Source organism: Empidonax traillii, unplaced genomic scaffold (genome assembly GCF_003031625.1).
Source record: "Empidonax traillii isolate 1590-97213 ecotype Southwest subspecies unplaced genomic scaffold, ASM303162v1 scaffold1222:size288430, whole genome shotgun sequence".
Classification (NCBI taxonomy): Eukaryota; Metazoa; Chordata; class Aves; order Passeriformes; family Tyrannidae; genus Empidonax; species Empidonax traillii.
This window is the reverse complement of record NW_020956415.1, coordinates 59,116-71,086: the sequence shown is the minus strand read 5'-3', so window position 1 is coordinate 71,086 and position 11,971 is coordinate 59,116. Positions and strand designations below refer to the sequence as shown.

General features: G+C 59.1%; 1 protein-coding gene across 1 annotated transcript; it reads left to right on the top strand.

Moving 5' to 3' along the window:
* Positions 1-226: 226 nt before the first annotated feature.
* Positions 227-10,950, top strand: TNS4 (tensin 4). The gene is made up of 12 exons (XM_027905942.1): positions 227-725; positions 4,202-4,607; positions 4,789-5,204; positions 6,035-6,121; positions 6,590-6,709; positions 7,009-7,101; positions 7,362-7,439; positions 7,767-7,838; positions 8,798-8,966; positions 9,302-9,370; positions 9,563-9,589; positions 10,127-10,950. The coding sequence occupies exons 1-12, from the start codon at positions 227-229 to the stop codon at positions 10,254-10,256; spliced, it is 2,166 nt and encodes a 721-aa protein (XP_027761743.1). The 3' UTR covers positions 10,257-10,950.
* The last annotated feature ends 1,021 nt before the right edge of the window (positions 10,951-11,971 follow it).

Genomic DNA, 11,971 nt, shown 5'->3' with positions numbered 1-11,971 from the left:
CCCCGTTTTTATAGAACTTTTCCGCTGAAGTCTGCTCCTGCCCGGGGCATGCCTGTGTAACCGCTCCTCTCTGCATTCCTCAGATTCCTCTTCCGCTGGAGCCTGGTTTGAAGACGAGGGGTCTGAGGTCCCTGGTGGAGGAAGGAGGCGAGGAGCAGCAGGAGGAGGAGGAGGAGGAGGAGGTTTCCCCTTGGACTCTTAAGCTGTCAGACCGGAAAACCAAAGCATGTCCCAAGTCATACAGAACCACGTGCTGCGCGTGGGGCAGACTGTGTGCATTCCCTCTCCCGAGGAGAGCAAGAGCCTGCACCCAGCGGGGTACCCGGGGTGCTCCACCCTGTCCAGCAAGTACGTCTACTACTCCACGGAGTCCTGGGCTGACCCCCCCTCCGTGGTGCACCCCAAGGCTCACCTGCTGCCCGGGGGGAGGCTGTATGGAGCCCACCCCGTGCTGGAGCGTGTGGCTGCTCACACACAGCAGGGGAAGGGCCAGCAGGATTCCTCCGTGGGGAGATCCGCTGCTCCGTGTCAGCTGAAGCAGGAGGAGAACACCAGCACCGATCCTGAGGCTCAGCCAGCGCCTCCCTCCCTGGACATATCCATAGAGGCTCTCAACAAGCTGATCCTAGAAATCGATCCCACCTTCCAGCCGCTCAAGGATCCAGCCCAGCCTGCTGTTTGGGGTGATGCTGAAGCCACCAAGAAACAGGAGCCAGAGGTGATAGGTGAGGAAAAGGCACCACTCAGGGGCTGGAGCCAGAGCAGCTCTGACCCAGTGAAGACCCTGTGCCAGGGGCAGCAGGAGCCCAGGGCACACACCCTGTCCCGTGGGCAGGAAGAGGTCCTGGGGGGCTGGAAATGGGTATCAGGGACATCCTGCACTGTCCTCAGTGGGATCATATGTGGGGGGTTGTCTCCTGACATCAGGGCTCCATTTTAAGGAGCAGGACAGGCTGTGTATCCAGGCTCTGCCTAATTCTGATGCTTCCACGGCCCTGGTTTGATCACTGCTCACATATCTCATGCCCAGCCAGCTCAAAGGGATCCAGAAGGGAACAAGGAAAACAGCCTTTAATTCAATCTGATGTTTGTTTCCCTGTGTTCGGAGAAAACATTCCTCATTGGAAATGGGACTTGGGAAAACTCCTAATCCCAGTTGTCACCATCAGTGGCAGGCCCTGGGCTCTGGGTGCCATGTGAGGACCCTGCTCCCCTCATTCCCCCACGGCCAGCAGAACCTTTCCCAGGGTCACACCTGACCCTTGGGAGCACAAGGATTTACAGCCAGATTTCCAGGGCCCTGGGCTAAGGGTACTGAGTGTTACACAGCGACCCCATTTAAATGTTCCCAATGGCTTTGCCAGGGAAATTCTTCTTCCAGGGCTTGTGCACTCCTGGGGCAGCATACCTGGCATAGGCAAGGCACCAGCAGCACATACCAGCCCGTTCTCTGCTCACGGGTTCTCTACGTGAACCCTTGTGCAACACTTCCCTGACATCCCTGCAATCCAAGCTCTGATCTGTGAGCTGCTCCTGATCCAAACATTCCTGCCTGGGCTCTTCTGCTGGTTTTAGCTGTTCAGCACCCTGTGCACAGGGCAGCCCCTGGCATTGTCCTGGTGCACTGGGGGTGGTTCAGGGGCCTGAGAACACAGACTTGCTGTTTCCCAAAAGCCTTATTGCCTGTCCCTGTCTTTACACGTGGAAGTACCTTGACAATCTGTCCCCAGGCCCCTTTCCAGAGGGAGGCGAAACGAGAGGATGGTAAAGGGACGAAAAAAAATCCTGATCTCCCTGAGCCCTCGTGCAAACACGAGGACTGTGGGGAAGGGGGAGGGTCCTGGTGCTCCAGCGAGGAGCCAGGCAATTCCAGGGCAGACAGTGTCCCTGTTTCCCCCTGGGATGGACTGAGTGGCCTTGCAGATAAAGCGCTGTGACAAAGTGCAAGTTCAGCTCTGGCTGCTCAGTGCCTGGAGCCATTTCTCTGCCTCCCTCAGGGCATCGCTCGGGGGATGGAGCCTGAGCAGCTTCACAGAGAACACCTGGAATTCCGGCCACAAATGCAGTGGGAAAAGCCTCACTTTCAGCTTACATTTTCTTTGAACAGCTCTTGGATTTTACACAAACTTCCTCCCACTGCGCAGGGTCCCTGTTCACCCACCTCCTCCCAGCCCAGCCCTGCAACCTGTGCCCTGATGTGAGGGTGGCAGGGACCGATGGTGACCAGAGAAGTCAGAAGGGCTTGTCCTTGGTTAATGGAACCCACGAGGAAGCTTTAAAAGTGACAAATGCTGCAGCAACAGGAGACACGTTCATGAGAGTCACAAATCCCTCTGGAATCTGGAGGAGAGGAGAGGAGAGATCTCAGATCTCAGCTTGCGTGACATCTGGTCTCCTTGTCTGTGGCGCTTTTGCCACTCCTCGGTGCTGGAAAACTTGCCAAGGTCTTGAGCAAATATTTGAGGTTTAACCCCAGGTGATAAGGGGAGCCGAGGCAGAGAAGTAGGAGGTAAAAGGCCTCTTGAGCACGGTGTGCAGATGCTTGCCAGTTCTTTAAAGGACAATTAAAATCCCCATTTCTCTCTCCCCTCGAGCAGACACTGACAAGCAGCATCCGGCCTCGCTGCGAGGGTTTGTGCGCTGATACCGGGACATGTGGCTCCGGAGCCGCTCCCAGGAGCTGCTGCTGGCACAGAGGCTGTGGAGGGGGGAAGGCTGTGGCTCTGGCTCCGTCCTGGCGAGGTCCAGCCGTGTTCCCACTGGGGACCAGCCCTCCCGGCTCACCCGGCGCCTCCTCGGCGCTGGCCGTGCCTCTCCAACCCCGCACCGGGCTTGGCATGGAGGAGGGGGCTCGGGGAGTGACTTTTGCACAGACTTGTGCTTTTCCTGCTCATCCAGCTCTATGCCCCAGAGGTCTGGTTGTTCCTCGCAGTAACCAGGGCCAGCAGAGTGGGCTGCTCTGCCCGTCCAGCTCCCACCCGGCAGGTCCGTCCCATCACGCCAGGGTTGTCAGAGCAGTTTGTCTTTGCTGCAGCAAAAAAAGGTTTTTCCCCTCTCCAAGAAGCACTTTTGAGAAGGGGAACTTCCCTGAACTCCATGGCAGGGCGAGAACGAGGCGCTAAAAGCAAAGCTGGGCACGTCCAGACTGGAAGGGAGGCGCAAACTTCTGGCACTGGAGTGATTAACCAGCGGAGCAGCTTCCCTGGGTGGGGGAATCCACCATCCCTGCGAGTGCTTAAATCGAGTCTGAGTGTTCCAGCCCAGACAGAAATTATGGCTTTGCCCAGGGAAGCCAGGGCCTGACGTAAATCAGGCACCTGGGGAGCCAGGCACACTGTCCTGGCCGTGAGGTTTTGCTTTCTCTGACAAAAGATGCTGCGTCAGGTGTGTTCCTGTATCACTAATGGCAAGAAAAGGGGCTGGACGTGCCTGGCCTGCTCTGAGCACGAATGGAAGAGCAGGAAGAATCCCACAGCAGGGCACAGGCACAGAAACTGCCTTGGAAGTTACTTCCCTAGAGAGATTTGTGCAGGATGGGAGAAAGGAAGAGGTAGCCCCTGTCCGGGGCTCTGTGGTTGCTGCCAGCGTGGCTGGTCCCACAGTGGACACCAAGAGCCCTGCAACTGCCCTTGTCCAACATGGATTCACTCTGACTCCTGTCCACCACCACTCAGCTGCATCTGGGGCCAGGTGACATCCCCCTGCTCCTCTTCCCAGGCCCAGGTGACATCCCCCTCCTCCTCTGCTCAGCCAGGGTGTGCAGGGCCACACTCCTGCTGCCCCAAGCACCCTCCAAACCTGACGTCATCCCCAGAGGGAGCAGCCAGATGTTTTTCTCTTGAGTCAGGTACAAACAGAGAGGCTGCTGGAGGGAACACCCACCTCTGGCTGCAGGTCTCTGCAGGTCCTGGCTGGGTAGTGCTGGCGAGGGGGGGGTCTAAGCAGCCAGACATGACTGCAGGTAACCCCCTTCCCTGGGAGCCTGCCAGCACTGGGAGGAGTCAATGCACTTTGGGGTCTGTGAGGAATCAAACCCCAAAGGATCTCAACAAAGGGCATGGGGGTGTCCCCTGGGACCTCGCCCCCCCCAAGCCAAAATTCATTGGAGGAGGAACAGGCAGACATGTGTGCCCCACGGAGCTTTACTAAGGAGCTCAATTTGGACACTAAATTTTTAATAACCTTCTCTCTCTCCCTGCAGATATCAAGTACATAGAGTTGACACCAGGCAGAGCCACAGGGCCCGAGCTGCCACAGGGCTCCCCCAGCCCTTCGGGCACCCCCTTCTCCCGATCCCCTCAGACCAGCGGCTTCCTCACCCAAAAAGGGGCACTCGGGGGCAAATACAGCACCAGCGACAGCGTGGTTTTCTCCAGCCCACCCTCGAGCTCCCAGTCAGCCACGCTGAGCTGCAGCAAAGCATCTGAGAGCATCTCAGTGCCCCGGCAGTGCACGGCTGGGCGCACCGACACCGTCCCCCTCGGCACCTCCCCGGGCTTTGACAACCTGCTGAAGCCTGTGCACGTGGTGAGGGCCCAGCAGAGGGGCAGTTGGGTGTCCCAGCTCTCCACAAGCCCCGGCTCCGACACCAGTTACATCCTGGGAAGGTAAATGCCACCTGTGCCACCCCACTCGGGGTGATGGTGGGGATGGAAGGGGCATGGGGCTGTGCTCTGACTCCCTCAGGTTGGGAGCTGGAGGGCTGACAGAGCTGGTGCAGTCCCTGGGAGTGGGCTCTGCGTGTCAACACCCCCCCTTGATGTTCTCTGCTCTTTGTCCCTCTTGCAGCAGCACCCACTCACTGCACAGCGAGGACTCGGATGCTCCCACCGCTGCCTGCCCGTCCCCCGCCAGCTCCCTGGGCAGCCCCTGCTCCCCTTCCCCTGGCACCGGCTGTCACTCCAGACAAGCTTTCGGCCAGAGGCCCCCCCAGCCCAGGGCAGGCAGCTCCCCCAGCGCCAGCCCCTCCTCAGCCCAGAAGGGCCAGCCCAGCAGCTGCCCCCCCTCCATCCTCCCCTCCTCAGCCGACATCCCGGTGCTGTTGGTGAACGGGTGCCTGGAACAAGGAGATGGATCCCCCCAGACAACCAAAGCCCCCCCCAGCTGTGCCATGCAGGCCCCCCCTCCGGGCTGCAGCCCTGCCCCGAGGCTCGGGGGCCTGAACAACGCGCTGTCGGCTCCTGCGCTCTCCTGCGTCCCGGACAGTGAGTCCCAGGGCAGGGCTGGGGTGGGAGCTGCAGACCCTGGCAGCTGCTGTGAAAGGCGGGGGGGGGGTGCAAACCTCATTTTCCCTCTGGTTTAGCTGTGGGTTGTAGACATGAAAGGTCCTTGCCGGAGCTGGGGCTCCTCGCTGTGTCCCCCCGGGGCTCCCGGGTGGTCTCCAGCTCCTGCCTGGTGACCCTGGGTGAGCTGCACCTTGTGCTGGGGCACGGGCTCAGCAGGCAGGAACTCCCTGTTCCCTCGAGGAAATGCAGATACACCTGTTTAGAGCACCTGAGAGTGAGAAACCACCTGTTTCTGTCCTGTCCTCGTGGCTTGTGGGTCCAGACAGGGTCGGGAGGAGGGGTTGGGGTTCCTGCTTGCTCTGAGGACACCAAAAGGTACCCGAGTTCACAAGGTCCCTCATTCAAGGGCAAACACTGGGGCTATTGTTCTTTGGAGGAGATGAGCAGAGGCAGCTCTCGGGGCAGAGGGTTTTTAATTGGGATCCTTATGGGAATAGCAGGAGGGTGTGTGGGTCAGATCCTCGGCTGCTGTAAAGCCCACGGTCCAGTGCACTGCGCAGGGCTGGGCAGGCTGGCACAGCCAAGGGATTCCATGTGCCCCTCTCTGCACTACATCACAGCCTGCCAAGAGAGATAATTACGTGGAGAGTGAGCTGTTCTGAGGACTGGGGAAGAAAGGATTCAAAAGGATTGAAAAAAAAAACCTTCAGCCCTGACCAGCCTGAAAGGGAAATGTCTTTGCTGGGTTCTGTCACCTCTGGAGGTCCTGCAGGTCCCTGCTGGCCTTGACACCGTGGGATCTCTTGCAGGTCCCCCCAGGGCTGGGCAGCCCACCATGAAGTTCGTGATGGACACATCAAAGTACTGGTTCAAGCCAAGCATCAGCAGGGACCGAGGTGAGGCAGCAAGGGGCTCTGGGGGGGTGACCCCACCTTGGGCTCCTGCCTGTGCCCTGGGGTGGAGTCCTCCTGTGTCCCCAGGGACTCAGTGAGGGCAATTCAAAACCTACTGGGGGCTGATAGGGGTGGAGAGACCCTCTTACTCCAAGGGGTGTGACTCAGAAACATGGGCTGTGCCACAGCCCCTCTGTGACCCCCTCAAGCCCAGAAAAGCTTCTCCTGCCCCTGTGCTGTCCCACAGCACAGCCTGGGCAGGGGCTGAGTGTTCTGGGGACCACAGAGACCCACGGGACCGAGGCAGGGCCCTGCAGGAGCACAGTTGGTGCTGCAGGAGGGACTGGCGCGTCCTTGGCGAGTGCTCCGGAGTCTTTCCTGCTGCTGCCAAGGAGCGACTGCCCCCTGAGCACAGGAGTGGGGAGGTCCCACCTGTTGTGCTTGGCTGAGCCCCTGCCTGTGCCCTGACAGCAATCCAGCTGCTGAGGAACAAGGAGCCAGGCACGTTCCTTGTGCGGGACAGCACGTCATTCCGGGGCTCCTTCGGACTGGCCATGAAGGTTCCCGGCTCTCCATCCAGCAGCCAGACAGGTACAGGGACTGTCTTGGAAACTGGGGGGTTCCTTTAATGGTTTAACTGGAACTGGGCAAACTAAAGCCAGGTGAGAAGCAGCAGGGTTCTGGTTGTGTGGGGAGACACTGATGGTGTCTGTTGGTGCCCATCCCACCCCTCACAGAGTCTGGCACCACACTGGCACCACAGAGGAGCTCTGGTGATGCCCTGGGATGGGCAGGGGTGGGCAGAGGAGAGCAGGGACAGGTAGGGGTGGGCAGGGGGGAGAGAGCAGCTCTAGGGCTGGTGCTGACGCTGTTTTTGGTCCCTCTTGCAGGTGACGACAGCAGTGACCTCGTCCGGCACTTCCTCATCGAGTCCTCCACCAAAGGGGTGCACCTGAAAGGGACCAGAGAGGACCTGTATTTTGGTAAGGATGGTGCCATCACCCACAGCAGCCCTGGCAGCCCCAGGAGCTGTCTCCAAGCCTCCTGGAAGCACCGGGGTGAGCGTGTTGCACACCTGGCAGCACGGGCACCCCCCAGCCCCTGGTCCTGCCTGCACTTCCCTGGCACTGAGATCATGGCAGTAGGAAAATGAGCTTCCTGGGACACTGTTGGGGAGTGGAGGAACATGGTGGGAGGTTTCAGGCACCAGCCTTCCCCCCCAGCTCGTGGCTCTGTGTTTCAGGGAGCCTCTCTGTCTTCGTCTACCAGCACGCCATCATCCCTCTGGCGCTGCCCTGCAGGCTCAACATCCCCACCCGAGGTAGGTGACGGGACAGGAGGGATGCTCCAAGGGGAGGGGGGAAGGTCCTGGAGTTGGGGTAGGGTCTGAGCCCCCCAGGTGCCCTGCAAGGGGCTGCTGCCCTGCCCTGGGGACAGCCCAGCAGTGACTCCCTTCTGCTGGGGATGAGGGTGGGTGAGGGAAGGAGGAGTGGGGAGATCAGGGGTGAGCAGAGCCAGGAGGGGGAGGTGGAGGACAGTTAAGTCAATCACTGCTCTAAGCCCCTGCAGTTAGAGCAGTTCTGGGCCTCTGTGAGATAAGGAATGGCCAAAGAGGTGACGTCACTGCTCCTGCTTGTCCCTCCTGCAGATCTCGCTGACGGAGAAGACAGCCCTGACTGTGCTCCTGAATCCACGCTGTCCCTGGCAAAGAAAACTGCAGGTGAGGGCATGAGCTGCCCAGCTGGCAAGAGCTGGAGCCCTGGGCACCCTGTGACAGCAGCAGGTCACCCCCACACACTGGTGGGGACCTGTGACACCTCCCTCCAGCTTCCCCAAGATACCTGCAGGATCTCCCCACATCCCCGCCCCTGGGCTGTAAGGGAACCTGCTGTTTTTTAAGGAAAGGAGATTTGGGGTCCTCAAGATACTAGAAAACACAGTTCTTGAGGCCACAAGGCTGAGAAAAGGCCCCCATTTCCCACAGTTTTAAACAGCTCCTGGTTTTTAAGCCTCTCTCCTGACGGGCTTCAATGGGGCTGGAACATCTGGAGCTTCAGGAGAGGGATGGGGCGGTCAGGGGCTGCTTGAATTGCTGAGGGACCTTTTGGGGGACACGTGGATACTGCAGAGCAGGATGGGAGGGGTCTGTGCACCCCAGCCTGGGTGAGAACAGAGAGTGAAGGGCAGGAGACCACACGGATGGGTCACAGCACAGACCAGGGAACCGGGGGAACGGCTTTGTTTTGCTGGAAATTCTGAAAAATCAGTTGGCAAGCTGGAAAGTTTAGTTTGACCCAGAACAGCCCTTTAAACAGCTCAATCAGCCTGAAATGTCATGTTTTAGGTTGGCCTTCAGCCCTTCGTTGGCTTGGGGTATTTCTGCTTTTCATTAAAGGAAATATGTAATAAACAGGAAAAAAAAAAAAAAAAAAGCCCCAAATGTGACATTTAGAAACGGGAAATTAAATACTTTGACTTTTACAACAATTAGTGCGAAGAATTAAAGTAAACCAAAACTAAATTGGTGAAGAATTTCTGAGTCACCCGATCTTTTTAATTTTCGTCAAAACAAAGCTGACCCGGGTTCCGCTGAGGGTTCTGCAGGATGATCTGATCCCCCCAGGGGGGCCAGCCCTGGATGTCACCCGCTCTGAGCCGGGCTCTGTGCTGTCCTTGCAGTGTGCAACGTCCTGTACCTCAGCTCGGTGAACGTGGAGACGCTGACGGGAGCCCCGGCCATCCTGAAGGGAATCTCCTGCATCCTGGAGCTGGAGACGCCGCCCACGCCCACCCTGGTGCACTTCAGGGTGGCAGAGCAGGGCGTCACCCTGACCGATGTCCAGAGGAAGTAAGGGCCCAGGGATGGGCTGAGGGGGTGGCCGAGGGGGGCTCGTGGGGAGGCGGCTCCCCTGTGCCCACCCAGCCCTGTCCCTGTCTCCCAGCCTCGGGAAAAGCTGCCCTGCTTGGACAAACCCAAACGCTCATCCCCCTCGTTACAGTGCAGGGCTGTGCATGGCAGCATCTCAGGGGTGGGAGGCAGGAGGCAGCTGGACCCAGGGCTGGGGTTCTGGGGTGCCATTTGGGACCCCCATTCCCCAGCGGCCGTGACAGGGCTTGGATTTGCATAATCCTGTTCCTGCCTGGGCCCTTCCCTCCCGTAACCCTTTCCCTCTCCTCTTCCAGGGTGTTTTTCAGGAGACACTACCCCTTGGCTGCCATCAGGTTCTGTGGGATGGACCCTGAGAACAGAAAGTGAGTTTTGGGCCGGTCAGAGCTGCCTGCTGTGCTCCCTTCCCTGCCATTCCCAGCACCTCTGCACTGCTTCAAATCCCAAATCCCAAAAAAACGCCCCGGGGTGGATCTAAACATAACCCTCGGCTTTGCAGCTGATGGAATGAATTAAACATCAGCCTTTGAGCAACCCCAATTCTGTTCTTCCCTCAGGTGGCAGAAGTACTGCAAGTCCTCCAGGTAAGACCTGTACGGGGACCTCCCGCACGGAGCTGGGGGCTGGAATGTGGGGGGAATGATGCTGCTTTGGGAAGCAGTTGCATTGCAGAACACCAAAGAATCAGCTTAAAAATGAAGAGAGGATTCAGTAGAAGTTACTGTGGTGGCCGGATGAGGGGTGGGACCGGTGGGTGAAGTTTTAGGGCGGGTTTGCTCTGTAGGTTTGGGCGAGAGGTTTGGCTGAGCCCCGTTCTCCACATCCCCTTGTGCAGAACCCCCCCCCATCCAAATCCCACAGCCTTCCCAGGGACTCACACTGGGCTCAGGAAGGGAGTTTATATCTGGCTCTACCTTGTGCTCAAGAATCTTTTCACAGCTGGGGAAGCCTTGCCAGAAACGCTCCTCCCGGCTGCTTGGCTTCCAAGGAAACGTGATTGGGGAGCGGGCCAAGGTGGAATTGTTGGAACTGGGATTTGGCTTTGTGGCTGGGGCTGGTTTCAGCGTATTCCTTCAGATTCCTGGATGCAAACCGAATAAGCCTCTCTCCTTTCTCCAAAGAATCTTCGGGTTCGTGGCCAAAAGCCAGAAAGACTCGGAGAACCTCTGTCACCTGTTTGCGGAGTATGACACGGTGCAGCCGGTGTCGCTCGTCATCGACCTGCTCCGCCAGCTCCTGCCCGGCCCCTAGGGAGGGGACCTTGGGATGCCCAGGGCTGGCAGCTCCCCACACACTGCCAAGCTTCTCCTGCTCCCCTGCTCCTGCTTCTGGGTTGCACTTTGGCAACAGCTCGTGTTTATACTCTTTTTGTCACGTGCCATCACGTCAGAAGTCTCAGTTAGGGATTTTCAGCTCTGGTGGGATGAGATGCCCACGGGGAGCTGTGCGGGTCTGGGACAGAGCGGTGGGATGGGAGCTGCGCTCCCTGTGGAACCACAGCCCCTCACCTGGCACCTGCTGGCTGCTTTGCAGGGCCCCAGTGCTCTGGCTGAGGTTCCTACTGGCCACGAGGGACCCCTGTGCTCGGGGCATCCATGCTAAGGAAGGTCATGGAGCTGAGCTGAGCTCCCACCATCAGGGACTCGGCCCTGACCCCCTCAGTGCCACAGGAGGGGAGGTCTGGGGCAGGCAGGGGGGACTCACCCCCCCTGAGTATCACCAGAAGGCAGCTTTGCAAATCAAGCCGTATAAAAATCACCAAGTCCTGCTGGAAACCTGCTTCCCTCCAGGAGCGAGAGGCATCCGCAGGCAGGAATGTCAGAGCAGCGCATTTTTTCCCCGTGCTGGGAAATTCTCCTGCCCTTTTTCGCAGAGCGGGGTTACGGGCGGGCTCGACCTCCCGGCGCTGCGGAGAGCTGGGAAATAAACGGTGACATTTTCATGACAGTGAAACGTCGGGTTTTTTGGAAATGACTTGCCTGAATTTGGGCCAGCTGCTCGGATGACGTACATTGGCGCGGCCTCGAGGAAGCCGATGCCGCCGTGATCTGCAGGGTCGGCTCGAGCTGCAGCTCGGAGCAGAGAGCGGCTCCGAGGCCACCACGCTGTCATCTTCCTCAGTTCTCGCTTATCCGGGGCCTCTGCATCGGTTTTAGTTTCAGACCCTGTGTTATAAACCCACTTGGGGGTGTTTCCAATAAAGCAGCGGAGCGTTTATCCTGCACAGACACCGCGGGGATGTCAGCAGTGGAGACATTCGCTCTGCTCTGGAACAGCCAAGCAGATGCATCCATGGCAGAGGGTCCCTCTCCTCCAGCCAGCCTGTGGAGCGGGTCCAGCTGGAGCAGCTCTTGGCAATGACCAAAACAGATATTGAGGTCGCTGTGGGGGGAGCACATGGGGCTCTGGAGCTCTGGGAGGAGACTTGAACAGCTTTGTGCCACCCAGACCCTTTGCCCCAAGCTCTGCTCAGCCAGAACCCAGCACTCTGGGGTGGGTTCCGGAGCCAGTCCCAGGGATCCTTGTGTTCCTGCTGTCCCCACTGTGCTGCAGGGACCCAGCGGAATGTGGCGCCCCAAGGTCATGGGCAGCTCAGGCTGCAGGATCCCGGCCTTGGGATCTGAGGGCAGGTCCGGGACCCCCAGGGCTGGACCCTGTTGTGTTTATCACGATGCTGGTCAGGATCAGCACAAAGAGAATGGGAACAGGCAAAGGCTTTGGATCCACGTGGTGCTTTGAGAGGGTCGTGCTGCCTCCCCGAGCCCGCCCAGCCCTGGCAGCCACCGGCACAGGGCCGGGGAGCAGGGCCGGGCTCGATGGGCTGTGCCAGCAGATTTCTGGGCTGTCTGTGTTGGCTGCGGCCCCTTCCCGAAGGTGTTTGCACAACCCCAGCACCGCGCGGCTCCGGTAGGGGGGTCACCGGGCTGGCGCCAGCCCCGGGTGGCACTGCCACTCCCCGGGAGCCA